The sequence below is a fragment of the Hypomesus nipponensis genome, chromosome 15 (assembly GCF_054491055.1).
Source record: "Hypomesus nipponensis isolate SF chromosome 15, ASM5449105v1, whole genome shotgun sequence".
Taxonomy (NCBI): Eukaryota; Metazoa; Chordata; class Actinopteri; order Osmeriformes; family Osmeridae; genus Hypomesus; species Hypomesus nipponensis.
Window position 1 is genome coordinate 15651176 of NC_140375.1, and position 25392 is coordinate 15676567.

At 52.7% G+C, this 25392-nt stretch overlaps 1 protein-coding gene across 6 annotated transcripts in view; it reads right to left on the reverse strand.

Moving 5' to 3' along the window:
• Positions 1 to 24151, reverse strand: part of aplp2 (amyloid beta (A4) precursor-like protein 2) — a 38006-nt gene extending 13855 nt beyond the window's left edge. For 4 of the 6 annotated variants that reach the window (XM_084673868.1, XM_084673864.1, XM_084673867.1 and 1 more), the window contains exons 1-6: positions 23883 to 24150; positions 8707 to 8880; positions 7891 to 8020; positions 2040 to 2152; positions 883 to 1097; positions 432 to 628 (exon numbers count right to left, since the gene is read on the reverse strand). In XM_084673868.1, coding sequence (XP_084529994.1) covers positions 432 to 628; positions 883 to 1097; positions 2040 to 2152; positions 7891 to 8020; positions 8707 to 8880; positions 23883 to 23954 — 901 coding nt within the window. In that variant the 5' untranslated portion in view covers positions 23955 to 24150. Of the gene's footprint in view, positions 1 to 431; positions 629 to 882; positions 1098 to 2039; positions 2153 to 7890; positions 8021 to 8706; positions 8881 to 23882 lie in introns of all 6 variants that reach the window. The other 2 variants (XM_084673866.1, XM_084673865.1) reach the window with 2 other exon arrangements.
• Positions 24152 to 25392: the final 1241 nt, after the last annotated feature.

Below are 25392 nucleotides of genomic sequence, written 5' to 3' on the forward strand. Positions count from 1 at the left end.
CCACCAAACACCTCTGCAGTGTTCGACCACTAGAAATAGCTGCAATCAAAGCATGAATGAATTAGCCTGTGAATACAAGTATATAAAACATTGGCAGTGTTGATAATGTTGATAGACTTGGGGTAGGATGATGCCAACATGAAACCTTCAATGCCAGAAATGGAAGCAAATGCTGAAAGTAATGGGCCTCGATTCCTGCAGAGTGCTGCAGCACAGCACGATAGTTTCGGTGCACCGAAGGAGAAGCTCTTCACGGACGCACACACTTATCTAATTACAGTCTGGCTGATGGGAGAGAATCGGAGGTAATTGTCTGTGGTGCGAGAAAGGGGTTGATTGCATTTGTACTTGAGAGGTGAGGTGCCTGGAGAGAAGGGGGAGAGAGAGGACGTAAGAGCGAAGGTGGAGGATGAGAGCGCGCGCGCACACACCTTTCACCTCCTCCAGGGTCTTGTCCTCGTCCTGGCTCTCGGGGAGGCGCTCCTTGGCGTCCTCCTCCCGGTCTGCCTCCTCGTCCTCGTACACGTAGTGGTACTCATCCTCGTCCTCCTCGTCCTCCTCGTCTTCGTCCTCCTCGTCCTCCTCCGGCTCCTCTCTCTGGGAGAGCTGCTCGTCCACGGGTGCCACGCTGACGGAGGCACAAAGAGACGGAGGGAGAGGGAGGAAGGGAGGCAGATATAGAGGGAGCGAGGGGGCGAGGCAGAGGAGATTGAGTGGAGGGCGAGCGCGAGGGGAATGATTTATCAGATTAGACAACGCAGCTGTCATAGGTCAATGTCATGACACTTTCGTTTATCCAGATGGCCAGTGATGCGCGTCCCCGTACGAGCGTCTGAGACCAGTCGCTCGGGAGACGCCTCACACACCCACACACACACCCACCTCTCCTCCACGGGCTCGTCTTCATCCAGATCCGTCTCTTCAATCTCCTGGTCCTCCTCTTCGTCCTCCGCCTCCTGGGAGGTCAGGGCGGGGGCGGCGGGCTCCCCGGCGCGAGACGAGGGGCAGCACACGTACTCGGTGCCGTGGAACTTGTCGATGCCACAGGGAAGCAGCATGCCGTAGCTGTGCAGGACCATGGAGCCCTTGGCACAGGCCTGCGAGGGACAAGGACAGGGGAGGAGATGAGGGATATTAACGATTCCATGGAGCGGAACTGAGCGAAGAGAAGGTTCACAGTCCTCTCTGCCCTGATCAAAATCAGGCCCGGCTTCCAGGAGGAGCGCTCATTAGAGTTTACAAAGCTTGGCTACAATAACAGCTATTGTTAAGTTTTACTGTCACCAGCTGTCACAGGAGCTAGACCTGGATATAACACATAGACTGAGGGAGATATAATGTGTTATGAAGAATATACATTGGAGGAGCAGAGTGCCAGGCCTGATGTTGCCATCTTCCTAGGCTGGGGCCCCTGGGGGCCCCTGGGGGGCCCATGAGGGATCTGGGGGCCTATCACGGATCTGGGGTGGAAGGTGCAGCCAGCCAGGAGGGGGGAGGAGGGGGGATTAGCTGTCTAGCAGCCACAACACTAATCTGATTAGCTGCTGAAATGTGAGGGACTCAGAATGAGCCTGGGATCAGGAGGCCCCTGAGACTCTCACAGACAGGTAAGGGGAGAGAGAGAGAGAGAGAGAGAGAGAGAGAGAGAGAGAAACAGAGAGAAACAGAGAGAGAGAGAGATAAACAGAGAAAGAGGAAGTGAGTGAGGAACTAAGAATGAAACCAAAGGAGAGAGAGAGAGAAAGTAAATGAGAGACTAAAACAGAAAGAGAGAGAGGAACTAGAAATAAAAGCAAAAGAGAGCGCGAGGATAGGGAAAATCGAAAATGCTGATCCTCTGATTTCACATGGAAAGTTCAACAACAACAAAAAATCCCTCCGACAGAAGGACAACTGTGCCCTTGTCTGAATCTCATCCATTAGCTTGCTATCTCTGAGATAGTGTTACAGTGAAACATAGCTTCACGGTGCTCCAACCTCCTCCCTCCACCTCCCACCCCTCTCCACCTCCCTTCCCCCTCTTCCTCCCCAGAACTTACCTCCTTGGCGACGCCGTGCCACTGCTGGTGGCTGACGCACATGTCCATGCGCTCCTTGTGGAAGAACTTGCACTTCTCGGGCACCAGGAGAACATCACTCACGAACTCCCCCACTGCAACGACAAGTCACACAGCCAGGAGGCCCGTCAGAGCGGGCCACGAGCCTCTCCGTTCGACATTCCCGAGACAGCAACGCGCGAAGGTAGAATACTATACGTGTTGCCTTCCCGCTCTGTTAAAATCGATGCTAAATAAGTAATGTTTTTGACGAAAACAACAAGCTAGCTAGCACCAGCTATCGAACGAGTGAAAACTTTAAATAGTAGAGTAAAATAAACGGGTTTAAATAAGCCTAAATACAAAACTTCCTACCTAGTAACCAGTATAGCAACCATGACAGTTTCCTGCTAGCACGCGTAGATATCTCAGGAATTTAAGGTCGGCATAGTGACGGACGCGTCCTTGCTTCGGAACGGCATTGTGACGTCAGGTAGGACACTATCAAGGACACTATTTGGGCTGACCGGGCCACAAGCATCTCCGCTGCCCCACACCGGGTTTGGAAGCTATTGTGTTCACAGAGGCTAAAAAAAGGACTAAGAGAGGAGACAAGTGAAACGGGGCACTGTTTGAATTATTCATGGTCCCCCCGGCCTCGGTCCTTTGAGTTTCCTTGCGTGGAGATGACAGTACGGCCATGTGACACTGGAACATCTGGACCCGCACCTGGAGACTCCACCGGAGTCGCCTCGACAAAATGGCGGCACCTGACAGAAACCGTTTCCCGCCGCGACGCCACTTCGACAGACGAGGGTCCCTCCTCTGAGGTTTCACCACTGGCTTCACATGACTCACTTCCCACATGTTTTATTCATGACATGAGGTCGTTGGAAGCGGAATAGAAAATGAAAGACAAAGCTGTAAAAATCAAGACGCGAGACCCTCCCAAAAGGCTTCGGGGCCAGCGTGACGGCCTGACGTGGAACATGGAGGACAAGGACATGAAAGACGTGGCATGGAGCCGTCACAGCCGACGGAGAATTCAGACAGAAACAAACACTCATCACAGCCAGACTGAAGATGGAGCGACGGAAGGGCAAGGAAGGGAAAAGGAGCGGAGGGGGTGGATAACGACTACTCTGAACGCTCCGGAGAGGATGGGAAGAACACAATGGAGGTTCGGAACTTCACCCAAGACCGGGAGGCGTCCTAACGAGTCATTTAGCGGTTCACCAGAACCCAGACCTGGGGCTGCTAAGGATCACTTCACACAGGTCAGCCATGGAGCCAACACAGTGGGGGGGGGGCAGCCTGCAGCAGCCAGGGGGAAGCAGGAGGAACAGGAGCGAAGGCAGGGGTTTGAAGGCAGTGTTTTGGAAAATGAGAGGGTAGGCAGAGAAGGTAGCAGAAAATAGCAGAAAGGTCCAGCTGCTTCTCATCTCCACCCAGTAGGTGCAGGGCCATGGGGTGCTGCCAAGACCTCCCCCCCCACCCATTCCACACCTCCTCCTCCTCCTCCTCCTCCTCCTCCGTCTCCCCCTTCCACCCCCCTCCCCATCCTTCTCTGAGGCAGAGCGCACTGGGTCGAGCGCCTCTGACCAGAACAGACCTCCTCTACAGTCTCTGAACCACAGCTCAGGTTATCCACGGACTTCCTCTCTCGCTCCCTGCGTCTCTCTCAATTGCACACACACAAACATGTACCCACCGTGTGCGCACACACTTGCGCACACACTCAAACAAAAACTATGCTCCCCCACTACACACACTCACACGCGAGCGCAGCCCTGGCTGCTGGGAAGGAGCACACGGCCTGCGCAGTCCTACTGCAGTGGGTGATGGATGGTGGAGAGAGAGAGGAGCTGCTCCTCCTCTTAGGCACTGCAGTATGTGTGTGCGTGTGCATCTGTGTGTGTGTGTTTCTGTGTGTGTGTGTGTGTCTGTACTGTATTTGAATATGTTCTCATCTCCCTTTGTGATGGTCCGTCCCCATCACCTCCACACCCTTCACCACACCCCCACCCTCAAGGTGACCAGAGGACCAACCTGCTCCAACACCCCCACCCGCACCCCCACCCACCCACCTCCCCACACCCCCTCAACCACCTCCCCACACCCCCTCACCCCCCAACACCCCTCAAACCTCCCAACACCCTCTCACCCTCACCCACCTCCCCACACCCCCTCACCCACCTCCCCACACCCCCTCACCCCCCAACACCCCTCACACCTCCCAACACCCTCTCACCCTCACCCACCTCCCCACACCCCCTCACCCACCTCCCCACACCCCCTCACCCACCTCCCCACACGCCCTCACCCACCTCCCCTCACCCACCTCCCCTCACCCACCTCCCCACACCCACACGCCCTCACCCACCTCCCCTCACCAACCTCCCCTCACCAACCTCCCCTCACCAACCTCCCCTCACCCACACGCCTTCACCCACCTCCCCTCACCCACCTCCCCTCACCCACCTCCCCTCACCCACCTCCCCTCCCCCCTCCCCCCTCCCCACACCCACCTCCACTCACCCACCTCCCCTCCCCACCTCCCCTCACCCACCTCCCCACACCTTAGGACCAAGCCTGAGAGGGGCACTCTCTTCCCTGTCAGGCCCGCTGGTGGGAGGAAGATTACTGGAAACACAGGCTGTTACGTGACCAGCTCTCAGAGCTAAGTGGGATTTGTTTTTAAATGCAAAACATACTGTAAAATCGCCAAACCCTTAGAAACGCAACGCCGATTTAGCACAGTTGACATGTCTTTGTACTTAGTCTTATCCTTTTCAATTTATACAAACGTGTGACACACACACACACACACACACACTCTCGACCTCGAACATGCACCACTCTACTACCTACTTGATTTAAGACATCATTAAAAGAAACGCTGGAAAATTATCCCGGCCCGTCAGACAAAGACATTATTCAACTGGGATTACAGAGTCGGGGAACAAAAGCCACATTCATGTGAGCCATTGTTGCAGTCTGACACAGGGGGATTGTGACTGAGGACCAGGGCGCTAACACGGGTCGAGAGAGCAGCAAAACTCTGGCCTCTCTCTCTCTCTCTCTCTCTCACACAGCCCCAGTCACAGCACATGATCTCTCTCTCTCTCTCTCTCTCACTTTTTATTTCTCTCTCTCTGTGTGTGTGTGTGTGTGTGTGTGCAGATTCCACAGTTCTTCAGGTCCAGCTGCTTCTACCTAGCCTCCCCCCTCCCTCCTCCTGTCTATTACACGTCCATTTGTCAGGTTGTCTCACCTTATCCTACTGTAATTACTGTACACGCCTGCTGAGTCCTCACAATCTCCAGCTCATCTCAGAATGCTAATGTCTGATGAATAATTCACCCCCTACCCCCCCCCCCGCCCCCTTCGACGACGCTTGCTGCGAACGAGAGCTGTTGAATTATGGGCCGCGAGCGTACGATGACAAACGTGGGCTGTGCGGCACGCAGCATATGATCACAGTCCTCCCAACCCTCTCACAGGTCCCCTTACACAACAGCCTCGGCTTGGCTCCGGTTACCTGCTACTCTCCTTCTCCCTGCTCCTCCTCCCGGCTCCTGCCTCCTCCTCCCTGCTCCTCCCTCGTCCTCCTCCTCCTGCTCCCTCCTTCTCCCTCTTCCCTGCTCCCTCCTCCTCCCTGCTCCCTCCTCCTCCCTGCTCCTCCTCCTCCTCCTCCCTGCTCCTCCTCCCTGATCCTCCTCCCTGCTCCTCCTCCTCCTCCTCCCTGCTTCTCCCTCCTCCCTGCTCCTCCCTCGTCCTCCTCCTCCTGCTCCCTCCTTCTCCCTCTTCCCCTGCTCCCTCCTCCTCCTCCCTGCTCCTCCTCCATGCTCCCTCCTCCTCCTCCTCCTCCCTCCTCCTCCTCCTCCATGCTCCCTCCTCCATGCTCCCTCCTCCTCCTCCTCCTCCTCCTCCCTGCTCCTCCTCCATGCTCCCGCCTCCTCCTCCCTGCTCCTCCCACCTCTTCTGTCTACCTTCAACAACTCAAACCAAACTTTGTTATGAAGGGTTTGCGCTAAATAAACAAATGTCACCCAGCGCTCCCTCTCTGCATACAAAGCTTTGTGCCGTCATGTCCTCGTCTTGTTAGTAGACCATGACGACAGCTGGGCGCCCCAAAGAAGAGTCAACTCAGCTGATGATAGGATGCCAGTCCACAACCATGGTAGACCCTCTACCATGGGTCACACAAATGTGCAGGAACAGGCAGAAAAAAAATAAAAATAAATAAAAATTGTGCCCAGGAAGGTAGTGGGTTTTTTTAATTAAGAGAGAAGAAGCACTGTTGCTGAATCATAACGAAGGGGTCCTGGTTATTGATGGAGGCCGGTCCTAGCCCAAGAGGAAGGATGAATGGAGAACAAAATGGAGGTGGTGAGGAGGGAGTCTCAGAAGACGGAGGAGAGAGACTAGTCTGCCATCTTGGATGCACAGTGGTCTCAGCTTTCTACTTTGACCAGCGTACAAGCACTGTCAGCGGATCGCCTGCACCCAGGTAGCCGCCACCGCCCCCCCCCCCCCCCCCAAAACCAACGCGAGCCCATTTCACAGTCCACCGCTGGGGCTAATGGCCTTTTTCATCCCGCAAAGCGACACAGCTCCATCAACACAAGGACATGGCGAGATAAGGAGGGCAGAAGTAGGGAGGACTACAGAAAGAGTGAGTGGAAGGAAGAAAGAGAGAGAGAGTTCTACGGAGAGAGAAAAAATCTACAAGGACAAGACGTGTACTATATCTGTTTCTTATCTGTCTACCTCCATCTCCTAGACGAGAGGAGTAGTAGTAGAGGATGGTGAGTGAAAGGGCAGAGAGAGAGAGAGCTAGTGCAGAGAGAGAGAGAGCTAGTGCAGAGAGAGAGAGAGAGAGAGAGAGAGAGAGAGAGAGAGAGAGAGAGAGAGAGAGAGAGAGAGAGAGAGAGAGAGAGAGAGAGAGAGAGAGAGAGAGAGAGAGAGAGAGAGAGAGAGGAGAGAGAGAGAGCTAGGGTAGAGAGAGAGAGATAGCTAAGGCAGAGGGAGAGAGCTAAGGCAGAGGGAGAGAGCTAAGGCAGAGGGAGAGAGAGAGAGAGGCCCTTGGTCTTGGCCAGGAAAGAAAGCCAGGCCTCTTTGACATTTAATAAAGCCCGGCATGGCTGTGTTGTCGTGGCTGATTACGGTGGAAGCTGGTGGAGCGAGGAGTGTGTATGACAGGCCGGCCGAGTGGAGGCGAGGGGAGTAATGCAGCAGGCGGGGCTCCTTCCTCGCAGACCTGCCACCAACCACCCCTGTGTGTCTGCCTCACTTCATGCCCACTGTCTGAAGAGGCCAAAATAAGATAGTGCTTTATTGCTCAACAAGGCCCACCGCAATAACGCCAAATCCCTCCGCACCCCTCCTCAATGCCCCCCCCCCTCCCCACTCCGTCGTGAGGGATGATAACCATCATCCAGTTTGGATCTGATAAATCTGCAGCTCAAGGCCAGGATTAGTCAATTAAATCCAAAGCCAATATTTCTCCTGGTTACCTGCATCCGTGGCTGAGCTGGGCCACCGCTCCCTCCATCTCCAGGCAGGGACCCCCTGTCAGGGACCCCTCTCAGGGACCCCATCTCAGGGACCCCCTCTCAGGGACCCCCTCTCAGGGACCCCCTCTCAGGGACCCCCTCTCAGGGACCCCCTCTCAGGGACCCCCTCTCAGGGACCCCTCTCAGGGACCACATCTCATTACATGCGGGGACAATGGCTGCACCAGAGACGTAGTGTCATTGAGGCCCTTCCTAAGAATCTTTCTACCTCTCGGAAGAGCGAGTCAGAGGGGCAGAGGCGAAGCCTGGCAGAGCGGAGGGGAGGAGGAGCTTACCTAAGCACTTGTAAGGCACCACCAGGTGGGCGTGGCCTTTGCACTGCTTCTTCTCCTTCTTGCACCAGTTCTCGATCCTGATTGGCTGGTTGGCCTCCAGCACGTTTGTGATCTGTAGTTCAGGGTACATCTGTGAGGAGGAAGGACAGAGAGAGAGAGAGAGAGAGAGAGAGAGAGAGAGAGAGAGAGAGAGAGCGAGAGAGACAGAGAGAGACAGAGACACAGAGAGAGAGAGAGAGAGAGAGAGAGAGAGAGAGAGAGAGAGAGAGAGAGAGAGAGAGATGGGAAGGAAGGGAGAATGTGAGAGGGAATAAGACGCAGTGATAAGTGGAGCTCAGTCAGCTTGTGCTTCTACATGCTCCTGGTCTCCTGTACCCATCTGCTCCACCGTGAAATAGCACCCAATCTGCACCCCCCTCAAATGCCATCAAAAAGTCATCAATAAGATGTCATCCAGGAGCTGGAGGAAGGCAGAGCACAGGAAATCCGTGCTTTATCTGAAACTGCAAGATAAGCCCCTGGTGATTGATGGCGGCAATATTTGCAGCGTGTCAACGTTTGCAGATACAAAGTGCAGAGGAGGGAAGCGAGATGATGGGGTCTGTATGCATGGCGGGGGGGGCGGGGGGCAGGGGGGCTCTTCTCTAATCAGCGCTTAACTCCCTGGCACCCTCTGCAAACGAGTCACAAGGTCAGCCAGCTGGAATACGGATGCCATCGCACTGTGACGTGGGCTCGTTAGCCCCAGCCTGCAGTGCAGCGGCGCCCCCTGCAGCGCCCCCTGCAGGCCGGAGGCAGAGCTGCCCTGGGCCTCACCTCCTGACAGTACTGCATCACGCCCTCCTTGGTCTCCACGCAGCTCCTGCTGCCGGAGGGGTCGGGCTCCCAGCGGCCCGTCTGGATGTTCACGTGCATGTTGAGTTTCCCGCAGAACATGGCGACTTGCGGCTCCGCCACGGCGAACCCCGTGCCTGCGTTGGCTGCCAGAGCCTGGGGGAGGAAGGAGGGAGGGAGAGGGAGGGGGGAAGAGGAGATGGAGAGAGGGAGAGGGAGAGAGGGAGAGGGAGGGAGAGAGAGAGAGAGAGGGAGAGAGGGAGGGAGGGAGAGAGAGAGGGAGGGAGAGAGGGAGGGCGGGAGAGAGGGAGGGCGGGAGAGAGGGAGGGCGGGAGAGAGGGAGAAAGAGAGAGAGAGAGAGAGAGAGAGAGAGAGAGAGAGGGAGAGAGAGAGGGAGGGAGAGAGGGAGGGCGGGAGAGAGGGAGAGATGGGGGTTAGTGCACCTACTCATCACAGAGCTGTAAAACCTGTGACTGCAGTGCTCTGGGGGCCTGTCAGACCAGAGTCTGCCAGCTCTCTCACTTGTCTCAGAAAGTCTGTTATTATGAAAGCCAAAGACTGGCAAGAAAAAAAAAGAAAAAAAAAAAAAATTGACCACACAGAGTCCACCTCATGTCTGGGGTTACTCTTGGAGAACTGTTCAAAGAAAAAGATGGAAGAACTAGAAAAGTACCTGTCAACACCTGGCAACTAATGATACTGAAAACTAGCCTGAAAAAGCACGAAGGACCCAGACAGAAACCAATTAAATATAACTTCTCTCCGACGCTCAGAAATGCGTGAAGGAGGTGAGGTGAGAAATTTGCTTCGATTTGTGTGTCTGGTTTTGCCTCTGTGCTCGCTCTCTTTCTGCCCAGTAAGTCAAAATGTTGAGATGGAGAGAGTGTGGGCGTACAAGAGACTTCGCCCCTCTGGTCATTACTGGTCCACTGGGCAGCTGTTATCAAGCAGAGCCGGCTATCTGACCTAGCTACACACATGGCCAACCATCCTCCACGTTGAGACAATGTTTTGTTTGAGATTTGCCTGCCAGTATGATCTCCCCATCTCTGTGTTATTGTACACTGCAAAACAACTCAACCCTCACCTTTGCCCACCCCCTGCCCCCCCCGCAATTACATCAGCCCATGGGTTCCAAAGGAAGAGGGCAAGGGAACCAGCCCCCCCCCCCCACACACACACACACATCCTTCCTGTCCTGATATGACTATTATCATTTACATGTTTTTTTCCGCAGTTCCTCTTTCCACACGCAGGAAGCAGTGACCTCCAGGCCCAGTTCAGATACCAGACACTGTGCCAGGCTACACTGGACCCACACTGTGGAAGACCACCGTCTAAGATACGCGGTAACATGGGTTGTTCTCCTGGGGTCATTAAGTACAGATCATCTGGAGAAATGCTCTGTCAGCAGGTCTCTGGTCACATGACAGGAACACTTGTCACTGTGGTTGTCAAGCCACGGGGAACTCCATTCAGCATCAGCATAGATGGTTAGCTCACTGCTAACTAGCTACACACACAGGCTCCACACAGACAGACAGGAAGTACAATGTCTGAGCCCGGGGCAGTACTGTGTTCTCAGGCTGAGTAAACAGAGTGGGTCCTAGGAGGGGTGGTGGTGGTGGGGTACAGCTGAGTAGCACTGCAAGACAAATTAGATGACCACTCTTCTAGGCTGAGAGATGGGGGGTATAGACGGACTGAGGAATCGGTTTGACTGTGTGTGTGTGTGTGTGTAACCTGGTCACTGCAGTCTGCTAGGCTGATCATAAGAGCAGAGCAGAGCAGAGAGGGAATACAAAGCACACCCAGAGGACTGGGCTGTCTCTTTTGCCTCATACAAACACATGGCGGAACAGCCTTGGCTGAATGATCTGGAACTCTCCCTCCCTCCCTCCCTCTCTTTGTCCCTGAATCGCTGTTTGTATGTTCAGCCACCAGCCTGTGTATCCGTTTGTTCTCCTCCCTCTCATTCCTTAGTGAGGTCAGCCCAGAGGGGAGGGAGGGAGGGAGTGAGAGAGACAGAGAGACAGAGAGAGAGAGAGAGAGAGGAAGGGAGAGAGACAGAGAGAAAAGAGAAATACAACAACAACATCAAGCTAACTGCGACCAGACCCTGTGTGGCCGTATAAAAGCGAACCCCCAAAATCACGACGAGAACGAAGAACCTCATTTCCTGCCACGCGCTCACCGTCCCCGCTACCGCCACAACAACATTGTCTATCCCATACCCCTCCACCCTGACAACTACCACCGGCTGGTGCTTCAGGCCAACCCTGGGACTCAGCCCAGGAGATCCCCCACACCAATAGCCTGGCGAGGCCCAGGAGATCCCCCACACCACAGGCCAGTAGCCTGGCCAGGCCCAGGAGATCCCCCACACCAATAGCCTGGCCAGGCCCAGGAGATCCCCCACACCAATAGCCTGGCAAAGCCCAGGAGATCCCCCACACCACAGGCCAGTAGCCCGGCGAGGCCCCAGGAAAGGGCTTAGTCGTATTCATCACGAGCAGCCGGGTGAGTAAACCCGTGAGACGGAATCTGGGCGGCTAACAGCACTGTTAAACTCTGGTCCATCACATGCTGGTTGCCAGGTGTGTTCCCACACTGGCCTACAGGGGGCAGTAGGAGCAGCACTCAGGCAGCACACACACCCACATGAAGCCAGAATAGAACTGATGAACTTCAAGTGGGCCCCCACCCAGCCAGTCCCCTCGTCAGCAAGATGCCCCAGCTATGGAGGGGACTGGCCCCTGGACCAGCCAGCCAGCAGACAAAGAGGCTCTGTGGAAATCTGCCTGGACGGACACACAATGCCCCTGACCTTTCAGCCTCACACACACACACTTAGGGAGTGTAGCATCGTACCATCGATGTGACATGCCTCGATGATTGGCCATAAACCTCCCATCCATGAGTCAGTCTGACATGTCATCTAATGTAATGTGCGAGTGTTGAACTACACGTCCAGACCAGCGCCCTGATACCAGAGGGTGTCGCCGCCGAAATGTCATCCATGAGTAATGAACGCAAGTCAAGATCAGGATGTGTTCAGAAATAAAGTTAGCCTACTTGGCCAAAAAGTTGCAGAGGGGAAAAAGTCCTAGGAGAGATTGAACCGATTGGTTTGTGTGAGGGGGTTTGGACATATTCCAAAATAAAAGACGTCCGATCTGATGGAGACCGAGACATGAAGCAGCATGACTTAAGTCAAAACAACAGCTCTCTGCAGCATCTGCTTCAAAACAAGACGTGGGGCTTGAAACCAGCTTCGGCCCATTTTCTGTTTTTACTGGAGGAGCTGGCGGGCCCCTTTCACACCACACCATGTCACATCTGTTAAACGGGGCGACCAAGTATTCACACACACACAGTCACACACACAGTCACACACACACACAGTCACACACACACACAGTCACAGAGACTCGTTGGCTCCTTGTCTGCCTCTCGCACACAAACAAAGTTTAATAGCGCTCCTCCCTCTCTCAAACACAACACTGTTAAAACACCACCCAAGATGTTCTCACGCAAGACCACATGGACTATCCAATTCTCACTCAGTCACACACTCTCTATTCTCCAGCGTTCAAACATTCAAAACACTTTTTGGTCTGGCTTCCAATTCCGAATTTCAATAGAGACACATAACGTTGTATGCGGCCTGTTGTACCGTATATCTTGTTGCCTCCATAGCATACTTCAGGTGTGGCATTCCCCAGAATGGACCACTCATTACATGCCCCTCCTCATGCTGCCTGGATAGGGTCCAAAGCAGCTAATCCCTGTGTGTGTGTGTGTGTGTGTGTGTGTGTGTGTGTGTGTGTGTGCACCCAGGACACACACAGACGGGGGGAAGCCAAAGGTAAACCAGGGCTGAGGTGTTCGACACACACGCACCGAAAACATACTGCGTGTGTTCAATTATCTGAAGCAGCACAAGGAAGGTAGTTTAACGACAAAAGAAACTGAGCCCACAAAACAGACAGCTAGCTCGGGCCAATCACAACAGTGACTGTTTCCTCTCTGTTGTGATAATCCACTCTGTTGTGATAATCTACTATGACACCAGCTTTCAAATATTAACACTTGCCAGTCAGCTATTAATGATCAATCTACAGACTAGTGGTTAACCTCTTATGGAGACAGACTGACTGTGCTGTTGTACTGCTGAAACCCTACTCCCCCCTCCCCCTTAAAACCTTTCTACTGTGGGGCACCGGCCTCAACTCATGGGTTCCCAGAATGCTTAGAGTCCATGTGACCCTCTGAAGGAATGCCTGGCCTTGTTAAGCCCCATAATCTCCCCCTCTGGTGACTTAATGCTTAAACAAGATATGCCTCAGCGAGAAAGCCTAGTGGTAGGAAGGAACACACACACACACACACCACCTGTTGAGTGGGACTGTTAATGTGTCATGAATGTGTGATTTCAACAGGAAGTGTATCCTGTAACCAACCCACCATAAAGGATATGGGGGGGGGGGGGGGGGACGACACAGAGATAAATAGCACCTCCCACCTCGCCACCACCCCCGCCCCCCCCACACAGTCTCCTCCAAAAGGTGACAAAGTGAAAACAGACTCATAAAACGAGACAAAGGGATGGTGTACTTGGTCCTTCCAAAGCAAAGGGCAACTCCTCTCAGCGATGCAAATGAGCCTGCTCCGTCTGAAAAGAGCCTTTGTGTGGTGAACGTTTACGGGAGAGGAAGATCCCCTGGCTGGATCGAGCCAGTTTCCAAACGGCCACATGAGTCACCACATGAAACCCATGGCAACGTCGCATTTGGGAGAGTCCGAGACATTTCGAAACAGTTAAAAAAGGTGCGGATCCCTCCTTGGAATATCATCACTGATTCACAGAAGAACTCACCACAAACTTACAGTGTGTTGCGTGCGAGCACAGGGAATCAGCGAACAGCTGAACAGGGTGTGTGCGTGTGTGTTCGCCGGTCACCTCTACCGAGTCATTAACCTCAGATCAGTCCTAGGCAGGCAGGCCCGCCCCTGCCTGCCTGCCTGCCTGCCCCTCACAGAGGACAGGAAAAACACCAGTCACACACACACACCAACTCCTGGACCACAACCTATCCTTCAAAGACAGCATTTATAGGTGAAGATTCATGTATTCAGAATCTTGTCTACACACACACTTCCACTTCACACTAATGGCATGATATAGAATGGCAGAACCTGTGCGTGTGTAAGGGAGCGACAACATTTCCTCTTTCCAGGTCGGATTGTGCAGAAGTGAGTGACGACTTGTTCAAATGCCCCGTCACTATGGAAACCTTCTACAAAAGCATCTCAGCTATTCAGAGAATAACAGTCAGAGCACAGAGGTTCTGAGAGAGAGAGAGACCGAGAGAGAGAGACCGAGAGAGAGACCGAGAGAGAGAGACCGAGAGAGAGAGACCGAGAGAGAGAGACCGAGAGAGAGAGACCGAGAGAGAGACCGAGAGAGAGAGAGAGACCGAGAGAGAGAGACAGAGAGAGAGAGAGAGAGAGAGAGAGAGAGAGAGAGAGAGAGAGAGAGAGAGAGAGAGAGAGAGAGAGAGACCGAGAGAGAGAGAGAGATGGGATTGAGGAAAAGCAGGAGAGCTTAAGTGCAAAGGAGGAGAAAAGGGGGGTGAGACGAAGAGGAATAGGAGAGAGAAAAGATGGCGAGGATAAGACACTGGAGAGGCTGTGGTGGGGGAGGAGGAGGAGAAGAAAGGAGAGGTAGAGTAGAGCTAAAGTGGAGTAGAGCAGATCAAGAAGAGAGCATGAGAGAGAGAGGGAGAGAGATACGGAGATAGAGAGAGAGGGAGGGAAAGAGACAGAGAGAGAAGGGGAGAGAGAGGGAGACATCCGTATGGAGGGATGTACTGTACGTCTACTTGGCCCAGAGGACAACACTCACAACAGCTGTGCTCCCACAGCCCTACAGCTGTATTCAGCTCCCCTTAGTCCCTTAGGCACCAACACAATGTGACCCGCACGCACGCACACACACACGCACAGAGACACACCAGCCCTGACACAAACCAGGAAAACTCGGAATAAAACACTTCATTAGCCCGAGTGACGTTGTGACACTGTCTTCTGGACAGACAGCAGGTGTGACAGGGTTCCTGTCCTCTGAGTGAGCGGGGGGCCCTGGGGCAGAGGACATAGTAAACCCAGCACGCCGTGGCAGAGGGCGTTCCTGGGCACGCTCTGTCCTACCAACATGTGACATCAGTATGCAGAGGTTACACGTTCTTTCCACTGTGGTCGTTCGCAGTCTGACAGCAGCAGTACTGTCAGACTTAAGCCCCCCCCCCCCCCCCGTGACATTGACGTCTATATACTGTCGTCTCCTCTGCCTGTCTGTCTGTCTACCTATCTGTGTGGTTCAAACCCTGTCTGCTCATAGACAGAGGCATGCCGCAGCCTCCATTGTCCTGCACAGTCTGTCGGTTACAGCCTGCCTGTCTGTTCCAACGTCTGCCTGTCTGCCTGCTCCAGTCTGTCTGTTGGTCGGCTCCAGCATGGATGCGCTGTGTGTTTATGTGTGTGTGTGCGCGTCTTTTTTCGTTCCTTTCTCTTTTGTTTCTTCTTCAGAGAGAGAGAGAGAGAGAGAGAGAGAGAGAGAGAGAGAGAGAGAGAGAGAGAGAGAGAGAGAGAGAGAGAGAGAGAGAGACTGATGAAGTGAAGCGAGGAGAGCAGGACAGAGCGGTGCAGGAGGGGGGCCGGGGAAGCGTTCCCCCATCGGCTCTTCCTGACACAGATTTGAGACGCAGCAGACACTGAGGCAGCCCCTCCACTGATGCTGCCTCTCCACAGATTACTACCCAGCATCCCTGGCACCCCTCGCTCCACCCCTCACTCCACCCGTCGCTCCACCCCTCGCTCCACCCCTCGCTCCACCCCCCGCTCCACCCCCCGCTCCACCCCCCTCTCCCAAACCCCATCAAACGCCCCCCGCGGGGGTCCTTTCCCAGACATCATAATAGGACTTGGTGTCCCCTGCCCCTCTCTGCAGATGAGCTTCATATGTAGCAGTGTGCCTTGGGTGGGGGGGTGGGGGCGGGGGAGCGGGGCAGAGTGGAACGCAAGGATGGAAGGAGGAAAAAAATACGTGAGGGAGTGAGGATGGGAGTGAGGGAGCGAGCGAGGAGGATGGAGGAAGGGAGGGGAGAGAGATTGAGGGGGGGGCAAATTCACTTTGATTCATCTTCCACTTTACTATTTGCAGAGGGGATACGGAGGCCTTTATAAGGCATCCGACAGGAGAAGGCCCAGACTGGAGCGGCCTTGTTAGTGCAATCACTGTCAAGAGCAAAGTAGAGAGGGAAGAGAGAGAAAGGTAGGCAGAAAGATTTTTCGGAAATGAGGGATGGATAAATATACCTCGGAGGGGTGGAAGATGCCTGTTAGGCAAAATATCTCTTCCGTTCTGTTTCATCATTCACCTACTGCTGGAACAATCTATCAGCTGACTATGCAGGCCTCTGTCGTCCTCCACAGCTTAAACACCTACAGGGTATCGCAACATCATTTCAAAGTGTGATAAAAAATAGCATGTGGCACTAAAAATAGTTTAATGCCACATAAATGCAGTCCCAATAAAGCGCTTCATTAGATAAGTGTTTAAATATAATTCACTCTGATAAAAAAAAAAAGATATCGTATTAATTTAATTCATTTCACATTTTAATAGATTTCCCAGTTTTCAGTTTGTAATCAATAAGAGAGATCGAATACCAAATGTCAGTGTATGCGCGCTGTGGCTTCTAGCATAGAGCGCGGACTCCAGTGCCAAGCGGGGCTGAACCATGTCCACAGAGGGGCAAGGGCAGTGGTCTGTCAGTAAACAGACCATAATTACACCCAGTGTGTTGATCAGTTGCTAAGATACACAGGTGCCCTGTTGTGTCATATGACGTACTGAGGGTGATAAACACCTTGTCAGATAATGGCTTGATTGCTCATGCTCACGATTCAACTCCATTCTTTGACGTCTTACGTCTGCAAATAAATTAAGAATCTTACGCCCATCGTGGTGTCAATCAGAGAGTTGAGTGACAGGAGGAAGAGAGCTCTATTCTGGTCTGTGCTTTAAATGACCACCTGTATTCCTCCCAAGCACTGAAATCTCCCTCCCTCCCCCCTCCCCCCTCTCTCCCCCCCCCCCCACTCCCTCCCTCCCTCCCCCCCTCCCCCCTCCCTCCCCCACTCCCTCCCTGCCCCTCCCCCACTCCCTCCCTCCCTCCCTCCCCCACTCCCTCCCTGCCCCTCCCTCCCTCCCTCCCTCCGAGCATTCCCCCCCTGAGCTCTCTCGATCCAGGCTTACGGCCCACGTGGCCATGAGCGGATTGCATTCCTGACATCACCACGCCAGATGTTTAGGACTGAAATAGCCATGGCAACAACCACGGCAACCAACCACGGAACCACAGAGTCAAGACAACAGTTCCGAAATGCAACACCCCTTCCACCCTGAGATGAAGTCCTCACACCAAGACTCTGGCCTAGTAAGGGGCCCTTCTCTCACCCTCACCCCCCCCTACCTGTCCCCTAAGGGTCTATTTGATGTGGTTCACAGTAACACCCTTCACAGCTTCTTCCAGGGAGACAGGACCTCCCCTCTACAGGCTAATCTTCTGGCTTCCCTCTCCCCGCCCCCGGCTAAGGTTCCCTCTCCTCTCTGCAGTGTGAGACGCAGCATCTCTCTGCATGACGGGCCGACATGGAGATCAAATAGCCGATAAGTCGCCGGCTGGAACATACACATTAGCATGATTAAATTGGCCATTGGCTGTCCATTTATGAAACGGCTCCCTGTGCAGGACATCAAGCTGTGCTGGCTCAGAGTGTCAGATGCTGTGTGCCTGAGTGAGAGAGGGAGAGAAAGAGGGAGAGGGAGAGGGGGAGAGGGAGGGGGAGAGAGAGAGAGAGAGAGGGAGGGGGAGAGAGAGAGAGAGAGAGAGAGAGAGAGAGAGAGAGAGAGAGAGAAGAGAAGGAAAGAGGGAGAAGAGAAGGAAAGAGGGAGAGAAGAGAAGGACAGAGAGAGAGAGAAACGATTTTTGACGATTTGAGGTGGTCAAGAGCTTCTGACGGAGACGCAGTGTGAGGCTGCTCAGGTGACGTGGTGGAGCCGGGGCACCGGCGGCAGGCTTGGGGGGGGGGGTAGTCAGAGGCAGGCTGAGGGGGGTGGGGGGGGTGGGGTGAGATTTAAAGCTTGGCAGAACGTCAGGGAAGGCTCGGCCTGTTTGGAGCGGTGGGCTTGTGTTTTCCGGAGCGCAGCATTCTGTGGCCGTTGACTGAACACTGCGATGCCCTCTCAGCAGTTTACAAGGGGAGGATGAGACCCAGGACTGTGCCTCCCCAAGCCGCCCTGGAGCATGGCAGCCTCATGTCTGCACTGAGGAGATGGATCTGTGAGAAGGGACCTGTGCACACTCCCTTTACCCGTCTCTCCCTCTCTGTCTGTCGCCTCCAAAACCCTAGAACAGCATCCTTTCATCCAGGCCTGCATCCCTCCTGCACACCCTCCTGCATCCCTCCTGCACACCCTCCTGCACACCCTCCTGCACACCCTCCTGCACACCCTCCTGCACACCCTCCTGCATCCCTCCTGCACACCCTCCTGCATCCCTCCTGCATCCCTCCTGCATCCCTCCTGCACACCCTCCTGCATCCCTCCTGCACACTCTCCTGTCTGTGCTCATCAGCATGCTGATCCATGCCATCTCTCCTCACAAGGACTCAGGCCTGGGAGGCTGGGAGGCTGGGAGACTGGGAGGCTGGGAGGATGGGAGGATGGGAGGCTGGGAGGATGGGAGGATGGGAGGCTGGGAGGATGGGAGGATGGGAGGCTGGGAGGCTGGGAGGCTGGGAGGATGGGAGGCTGGGAGGCTGGGAGGATGGGAGGCTGGGAGGCTGGGAGGCTGGGAGGCTGGGAGGCTGGGAGGCTGGGGCTGTGAATCCTGTTGGTGTTGATAAGGGTTGGGGAGTGAGGGGGAGGGTTCTGCGGGACTGGGGCATCAATAAAGAAATCAGCACATGATGACATCCTGGCCAAGCTAGCAGCCCTGTGATAGACGTCTCGTCAGCACCTGCGCCTGCTGCTAGACTCCTCTTAATGAGCAACTCGAGCAAATAATTGTTGAGCAAGCAGAAGAGAGACAGAGCACAAGAGGAAGAAAAGGTTGAGGATGGAGGAGGGGAGGGAGGGGGGCAGAGGAGGAGAGCAGAAGAAGCAAGCGAGATTAATGGAGGGAGATTGGACATTTTATGGATTCTGGAGGAAAAGGGACAGAACATAAGTTTTTCCCCTAAAATTCTGATAACATTGTGGATAAAGGACTGGGATATTTTATTATTCATAGTAAGCTCTAAACTATCTTACCAAAATTCTACTCAGAACATTCACTATCGAGACCATTCACCTGAAACGTGTGTGATGTTGTGTCCCACCAGAAATGGTACAAGATTGAGAAAGGCAACACACTAACAACCGACAGTCCTCCAGTCAAGTCTGACAGCGTTTACTGATGTAAAGCACACAGCCAACAGACCTCACAAGGGCAAGAATGCCGACTCACAACCCACGCAAAAGTCATGCTCCGAGAACAAACGTAATCAAATGAATCGCATTCACGTCCATTTAACTGCGGCTCTTCAATCCAATAAAAGGTGCATTTTACTGCGAGGCTCCCCGAGTTAGAGCGAGGGACCAGGCGGTAGTGACTGCTGTGTCCTCCTGATCGGAGGGACCAGGCGGTAGTGACTGCTGTGTCCTCCTGATCGGAGGGACCAGGCGGTAGTGACTGCTGTGTCCTGATCAGAGGGACCAGGGGGTAGTGACTGCTGTGTCCTCCTGATCGGAGGGACCAGGCGGTAGTGACTGCTGTGTCCTCCTGATCGGAGGGACCAGGCGGTAGTGACTGCTGTGTCCTCCTGATCGGAGGGACCAGGCGGTAGTGACTGCTGTGTCCTGATCAGAGGGACCAGGGGGTAGTGACTGCTGTGTCCTGATCAGAGGGACCAGGGGGTAGTGACTGCTGTGTCCTTATCAGAGGGACCAGGGGGTAGTGACTGCTGTGTCCTGATCGGAGGGACCAGGCGGTAGTGACTGCTGTGTCCTGATCGGAGAGACCAGGGGGTAGTGGCTGCTGTGTCCTGATCAGAGGGACCAGGCAGTAGTGACTGCTGTGTCCTGATCGGAGAGACCAGGGGGTAGTGGCTGCTGTGTCCTTATCAGAGGGACCAGGGGGTAGTGACTGCTGTGTCCTGATCAGAGGGACCAGGGGGTAGTGGCTCCTGTGTCCTGATCGGAGGGACCAGGCAGTAGTGACTGCTGTGTCCTGATCGGAGGGACCAGGGGGTAGTGGCTCCTGTGTCCTGATCGGAGGGACCAGGCAGTAGTGACTGCTGTGTCCTGATCGGAGGGACCAGGGGGTAGTGGCTGCTGTGTCCTGATCAGAGGGACCAGGGGGTAGTGACTGCTGTGTCCTGATCAGAGGGACCAGGGGGTAGTGACTGCTGTGTCCTGATCAGAGGGACCAGGGGGTAGTGACTGCTGTGTCCTGATCGGAGGGACCAGGCAGTAGTGACTGCTGTGTCCTTATCAGAGGGACTGGCAGTGAGGACTGCACAGCAGGAGGACGACATTGAGAATGGTGCTGGGAGGGGGGGGCAGTCCCAAGGACAGCACGAAAATATCCCTTTCATATGCTCGGCATCCAGGAGCCGTGAGGCGACAACACCCCGCTCCAACGAGGCACTGCTTATCTGACTGGGAGCTGGCAGGGGGGAGACATGGCAAGGGCGGCCACAAACAGTCTCTCACCAGGCAGACACAACGGACTACACACAGAGGGTTGCTGGCTACGGAATAGAGGGATGGAGACAAAGAAGGAGAGAAGTGGAGGGGTGTGATTGGCCACATGCCCTGGCCTGAAGTGGCAGTTAGAGCCACAACGGCAGGAGAGCGCACGCACACACACACACACACACACACACCCACACACAGCCTCCCAGGTTGAAGTTAAATGGATTGCTGTGCCCACCCACTGTTTGAACAGACGAGGAACAGCAGTGACGGAGACACAAAATGCACGTCGTCGTCCCCATTTGTCTGGAAGACTGCAGGGCGGCCATCTTTGTCAGGGAAAAATGGTGGATGGCACAGTCGGCCCCTCGTCTGTCATCCAGCACGGCTCTGCCTTCCTCCTGCTTCAGGAGGGGCACTATTCTAGTGAGACATGCGGAGGCCAACAGCTCACCATTCAAGTCTCTGTGGAGAAGGTACACACACACACACACACACACACACACAGCAAGGAGACATCGATTCCTGTCCATCCTCTTCTCCAGGCCCTAGGACACCCATGTCTCCCTGTGGTTGCCTATAACGTGTGTGTGTGTGTGCGTGCGTGTATACACGCGTCTCCTGAAGTGTGACTCAGCCATGCCTCTCTGGAGCCGATCAGAGGGCCAGAGGGCCAGGATGCTGCTGCCTGTGAGCGTGCTGGATCTCAGCCTGCTCGCATGACCGAGCCGCCAGCTCGCTCTCCACGTCCCGCAGTAATGCCGCCGCGGCGCTAAACAGGCGTCGGAAACATAACGGCCGTTTCAGACGAGCGGTAGAGGGGCAAGGAAGACATTATAATTAGCCACTAACGATCATAAGGCTTTTTAATGGGTTTGTCTCAAAACAGTCGACTTTTTCTGATTTACGCCTTGGGCAATGCTCAAATCACACTACTAGGGAAACTCTAGTGAGAAGAGTTGAATTGTTTTTCTTAGATCAAAAGGACCTGTGTGAGAGAGCGTGGCCCTTCTGGTTCACTTGTTAACAAACTTAAAAAACACCAAAACGAACCTTGGCTCCCACGAGACGTCTGCATGATGGAAACCTGCGGCTCGTTCCACACGGCGATGTACTAATATATTTCTAAGATGGCTGACCACCAATGATACAGTTGTTTGTTCCTTTTGTCTACACAGCACATGGTCTGCTCAGCAGCACCTGTGTGCTTGTTCCTTACAGGATGTCGGGGAGCTGAAGAACAATAAAACTTCTGTGTTTATCACGTTTTCAGATTTTCTTTTGAACCAAATGAAGCTTTTTGTGATTATTTTGAAGTCAACTGAAACACAGATCCCAATCATACGGGAGGTGCTGCACCCCAAAAAAAGGCGCGAAGACGTCGAGAGGAGAAAAAAAACGACGGCACATTCTCAAAACATCAGAGAAGCAACAGACCCGGAGGACCCGGGGGACCCGCAGGGCGCATGCAGCGGCGGCTTGATCAGCTGGTTGTGGAGGGGGGGGGGGGGGAACACCGAGCAGAGCCTCTCTGAGGAGCACTCGCTGCCTACTCACAAATTCAGCTCAAGGTCTGTGGAAGCGTGTGCAGTCAGCATGACAGTGAGGCAATACCCACATGACCTGCCTCTGCATCTGTCATCACAGCTCACTAGTCCCTCACACTCTCCACCAGCACGTCCAACACAACAACACCCAGCAGTCAGCCGCCCGCCCTGCACCAGCCAGCCAGCCAGCATCAGGCGGAAGTACACCCATCAGAGACCACGCTGCAGAGAACGTCAGCAAACCTCTCAGTATGATGTTCAAGACTGACCAGGTATTTCAAAGTGAACGCCTCGTTAATCTTCATTGGTGATCATCCGAAGGCAAGGAAATAACGAAAAGGATTCAAAGAATATTGACTGCCTTTTCTGTTCAGTAAATGGCTCATTGAAAATGCAATCATTCATAGAGGGATAGACCTATTTAAAAGATTGCTGCAATATAGATTTTTTTTTCTGGGACAACAAACACCAGCATTCTCCCCACACACAATGCTTTCTCTGAAACTGCGAGAAGCTGTAGGATTGGAGATGAAAAGGACAACCTTCTCCCAGACAACCACTTTGTACACTCTTGCCTTTAGGGGGCATGTTGGTGTGCAGCTGCGTTGTGTTGAATGCCCCAACAGTCTGCAGTACAACAAAATCAGTCTGCTCAGGGATGGTTGTTGGTCAGAGGGTTAATCCATGAGGGAGGAAGTTGTCTCTTGTCACTATTGACAATAGAGGCATAATGTCGCACAGGCACATCTGTTGTAGAAGTATGGGCCAAAAGCCAAACAGCCATGTTGTGAGAAGATGATTTGGGACAGCAGGTATATGTGCCAAGGCCCTGAGGGTTATCTGGAATGCTCCCAAGACAAGACACCCAGTGCAGTGTTTCAGGATTCAACCCTCTGTTTTTTTGTTATGTTTGGTCTCTTCGTGTCAAATTGATGCATACTTATATGGCATTCTGAATATGACAGAATATCTAGGCGTAATAGGTGTAACTAGGAGTATTTTTTTGACTGCTTCAACTACACAATTAAAGCTGTAACATAAGATATCCGTGTTCGCGATTAAACTTCGTAAATTCGGGCACACCAGACATTTAGAGTCCGGTCTGCTGAAATGAAAAAACAGTCTAATCTGGTGGGGCCTCTGTCTCGTCCATGCTTTATTGCTCTTGTTATAAAACATGCTGGCTGGTGGGTTTGAGACGATATATCAAGACACTGGAAGAAAGAGATTTGTGATAGGCTACACGGAGTCCCACCCTGTGTCCCCAAGGCCTGCAAAGGGCTAGCTGCCTTTCATTTGATCTCTGCAGCAACTCCAGCTCAAATCCCTGCAACGTTATAGCCTTCCGGCCCACACATTCCGCTCGCATTAACACACGAAAAACAATTGCGACGCAGGTCAATCTAAACTACAGGCAATAATAAATCAGACTGTTTGCTGTTAGCTAGACGACTAACATTTGTAGATGAAGCGTAAATATTGGGCATATCAAGTGCATAGATCAAAAGTCAAAAAGCCCTCCAAGACTGTGATACAGGAATTCAAAACACCACAGCTCCCATTAGGTTTGGTTATTGTACTATGGAAATCAATATATGGAGTTAAACAATTTTTTTAAGTTCCTTTAGCCTAACTATATCCACGTAATCTGCAAATAGGTTATAGCCTAGGGGACGTTCCAGATTTATTTCAAGGATCTCCGGTAAACAATGTACTTACCCGCTCAGATTTTTTCTTAAGTTTACAAAATACTTGCTTCGAAATAGTCTAAATCTAGGCTATAGATAGTTCTGGACATAACCTACCTCAATGTAGCCGGCCAAAGCTGGAACTACGATGCCCAAAATAAGGACAGATATCGCAGGTACTGGACCCATCTTCCACGATCTCCACTGATACTAGGGCTAAATGTATCCTGGATGTAGGAAAGCTGAACTCCAGAAAGAAAGAACAAATACAGCTAAAATACAATTCAATAATCTCTTCGGTTACGCGGAGCTAGTCCAGAGCCTCTTTGCTTTTCCCGAGATCGACAGTGAATGTGTCACTGGTGTGGGCTAACAGGGAGTGCGTGTTGTGTAGCAAATGTGAACTGTGGAACGCCGCGCGCTTCGGCAACAGAGTTTCAACAACTCCGAACACGGGGCGTGTTGCGCCCCCAGGCGGCTGGTTTTCAGTCCCACCGGATATGAGTCAACCTGGTAAATGTGGTGATATCTTCTGTTGTCTGCAGTACACATAATATATTTTCAATAAGGAACCTTTCAACAGTGGACTTCAAAAACAGTTTTAACAGTTTAATAAGATTCAACAATAACACAATTCAACTAATTGTATTTGGTTGGTTGTCTGTTGGCTCTTGTGAATTCGGTTAGGCAATTACACCATACAGAATTACACATTTAGTTTAGGTTACTGTAGCCTAATCAACTGAAGATAATACAAATATCTGATTGTTCTGATTAAAGAAGCAATAAAACGGTCCTACTTTAGACAAGGTGAGTATATGAAGCATCAGCCATTGTGGATTTAAGAACAGGCTCAAAATGGCCAGATTTATTGTTCTGAAAAAATAAATATATTCCATGCAAGAAATTGTCACTGTGTCCTACTCCCTCCATGGAACAGTCCAAAACGGGTTCTAACGAGAATGGAAAGTGGAGTTGAAGGCCCTGGGGCACATCTACTCAAGACGACAAACACCTTGAGTGTCAAGTTTGAGAAACTGACCCCTCACGTGTCTGGTAAAGTCATTAAATAATAGAAAAACAAAACAGCATCAACAGTGAAGAGGGAACCCCGGTGATGCTGGCCATGGGCAGAGTTTCAACGAAAGAAAAATACCTATCTAGAACTAAATATAAAACAAAAACAAAAAATATATATATATTAGATGGGGAAAAGAACACAGACACAGGACGGAGGAATGTTGGATTAAAAAAAAAAGTGTCATGGACAGACAAATCAAACTTTGAAGTGCTCGGATCACAAAGAAGAATATTTGTCTACCAAATAAACAGATGCTGGAGGAGTGCTTGACGCCCCTTGTTCAGCCTGGTTAAGGCCATGTGATGGTCTGAGGGTGCTGGTAAAATGGGATTCCTGGACAAGGTAAAGGCATCTTGAAGAAGGGAAGCATTTAACTCCATTTTGCAACACCAAGCCCTGTGAACGGAGCTTGATTGGAGCAAATGTTCTCTACAACCGGATAATGACTCAAAGCACAGCTCCAAACTATGCAATAACTCTTTAAGGATGAAGCAGTCAACTGGTAAACTGAGTCTAATAGTGGCCAGCACAGGCATCAGATCTCAA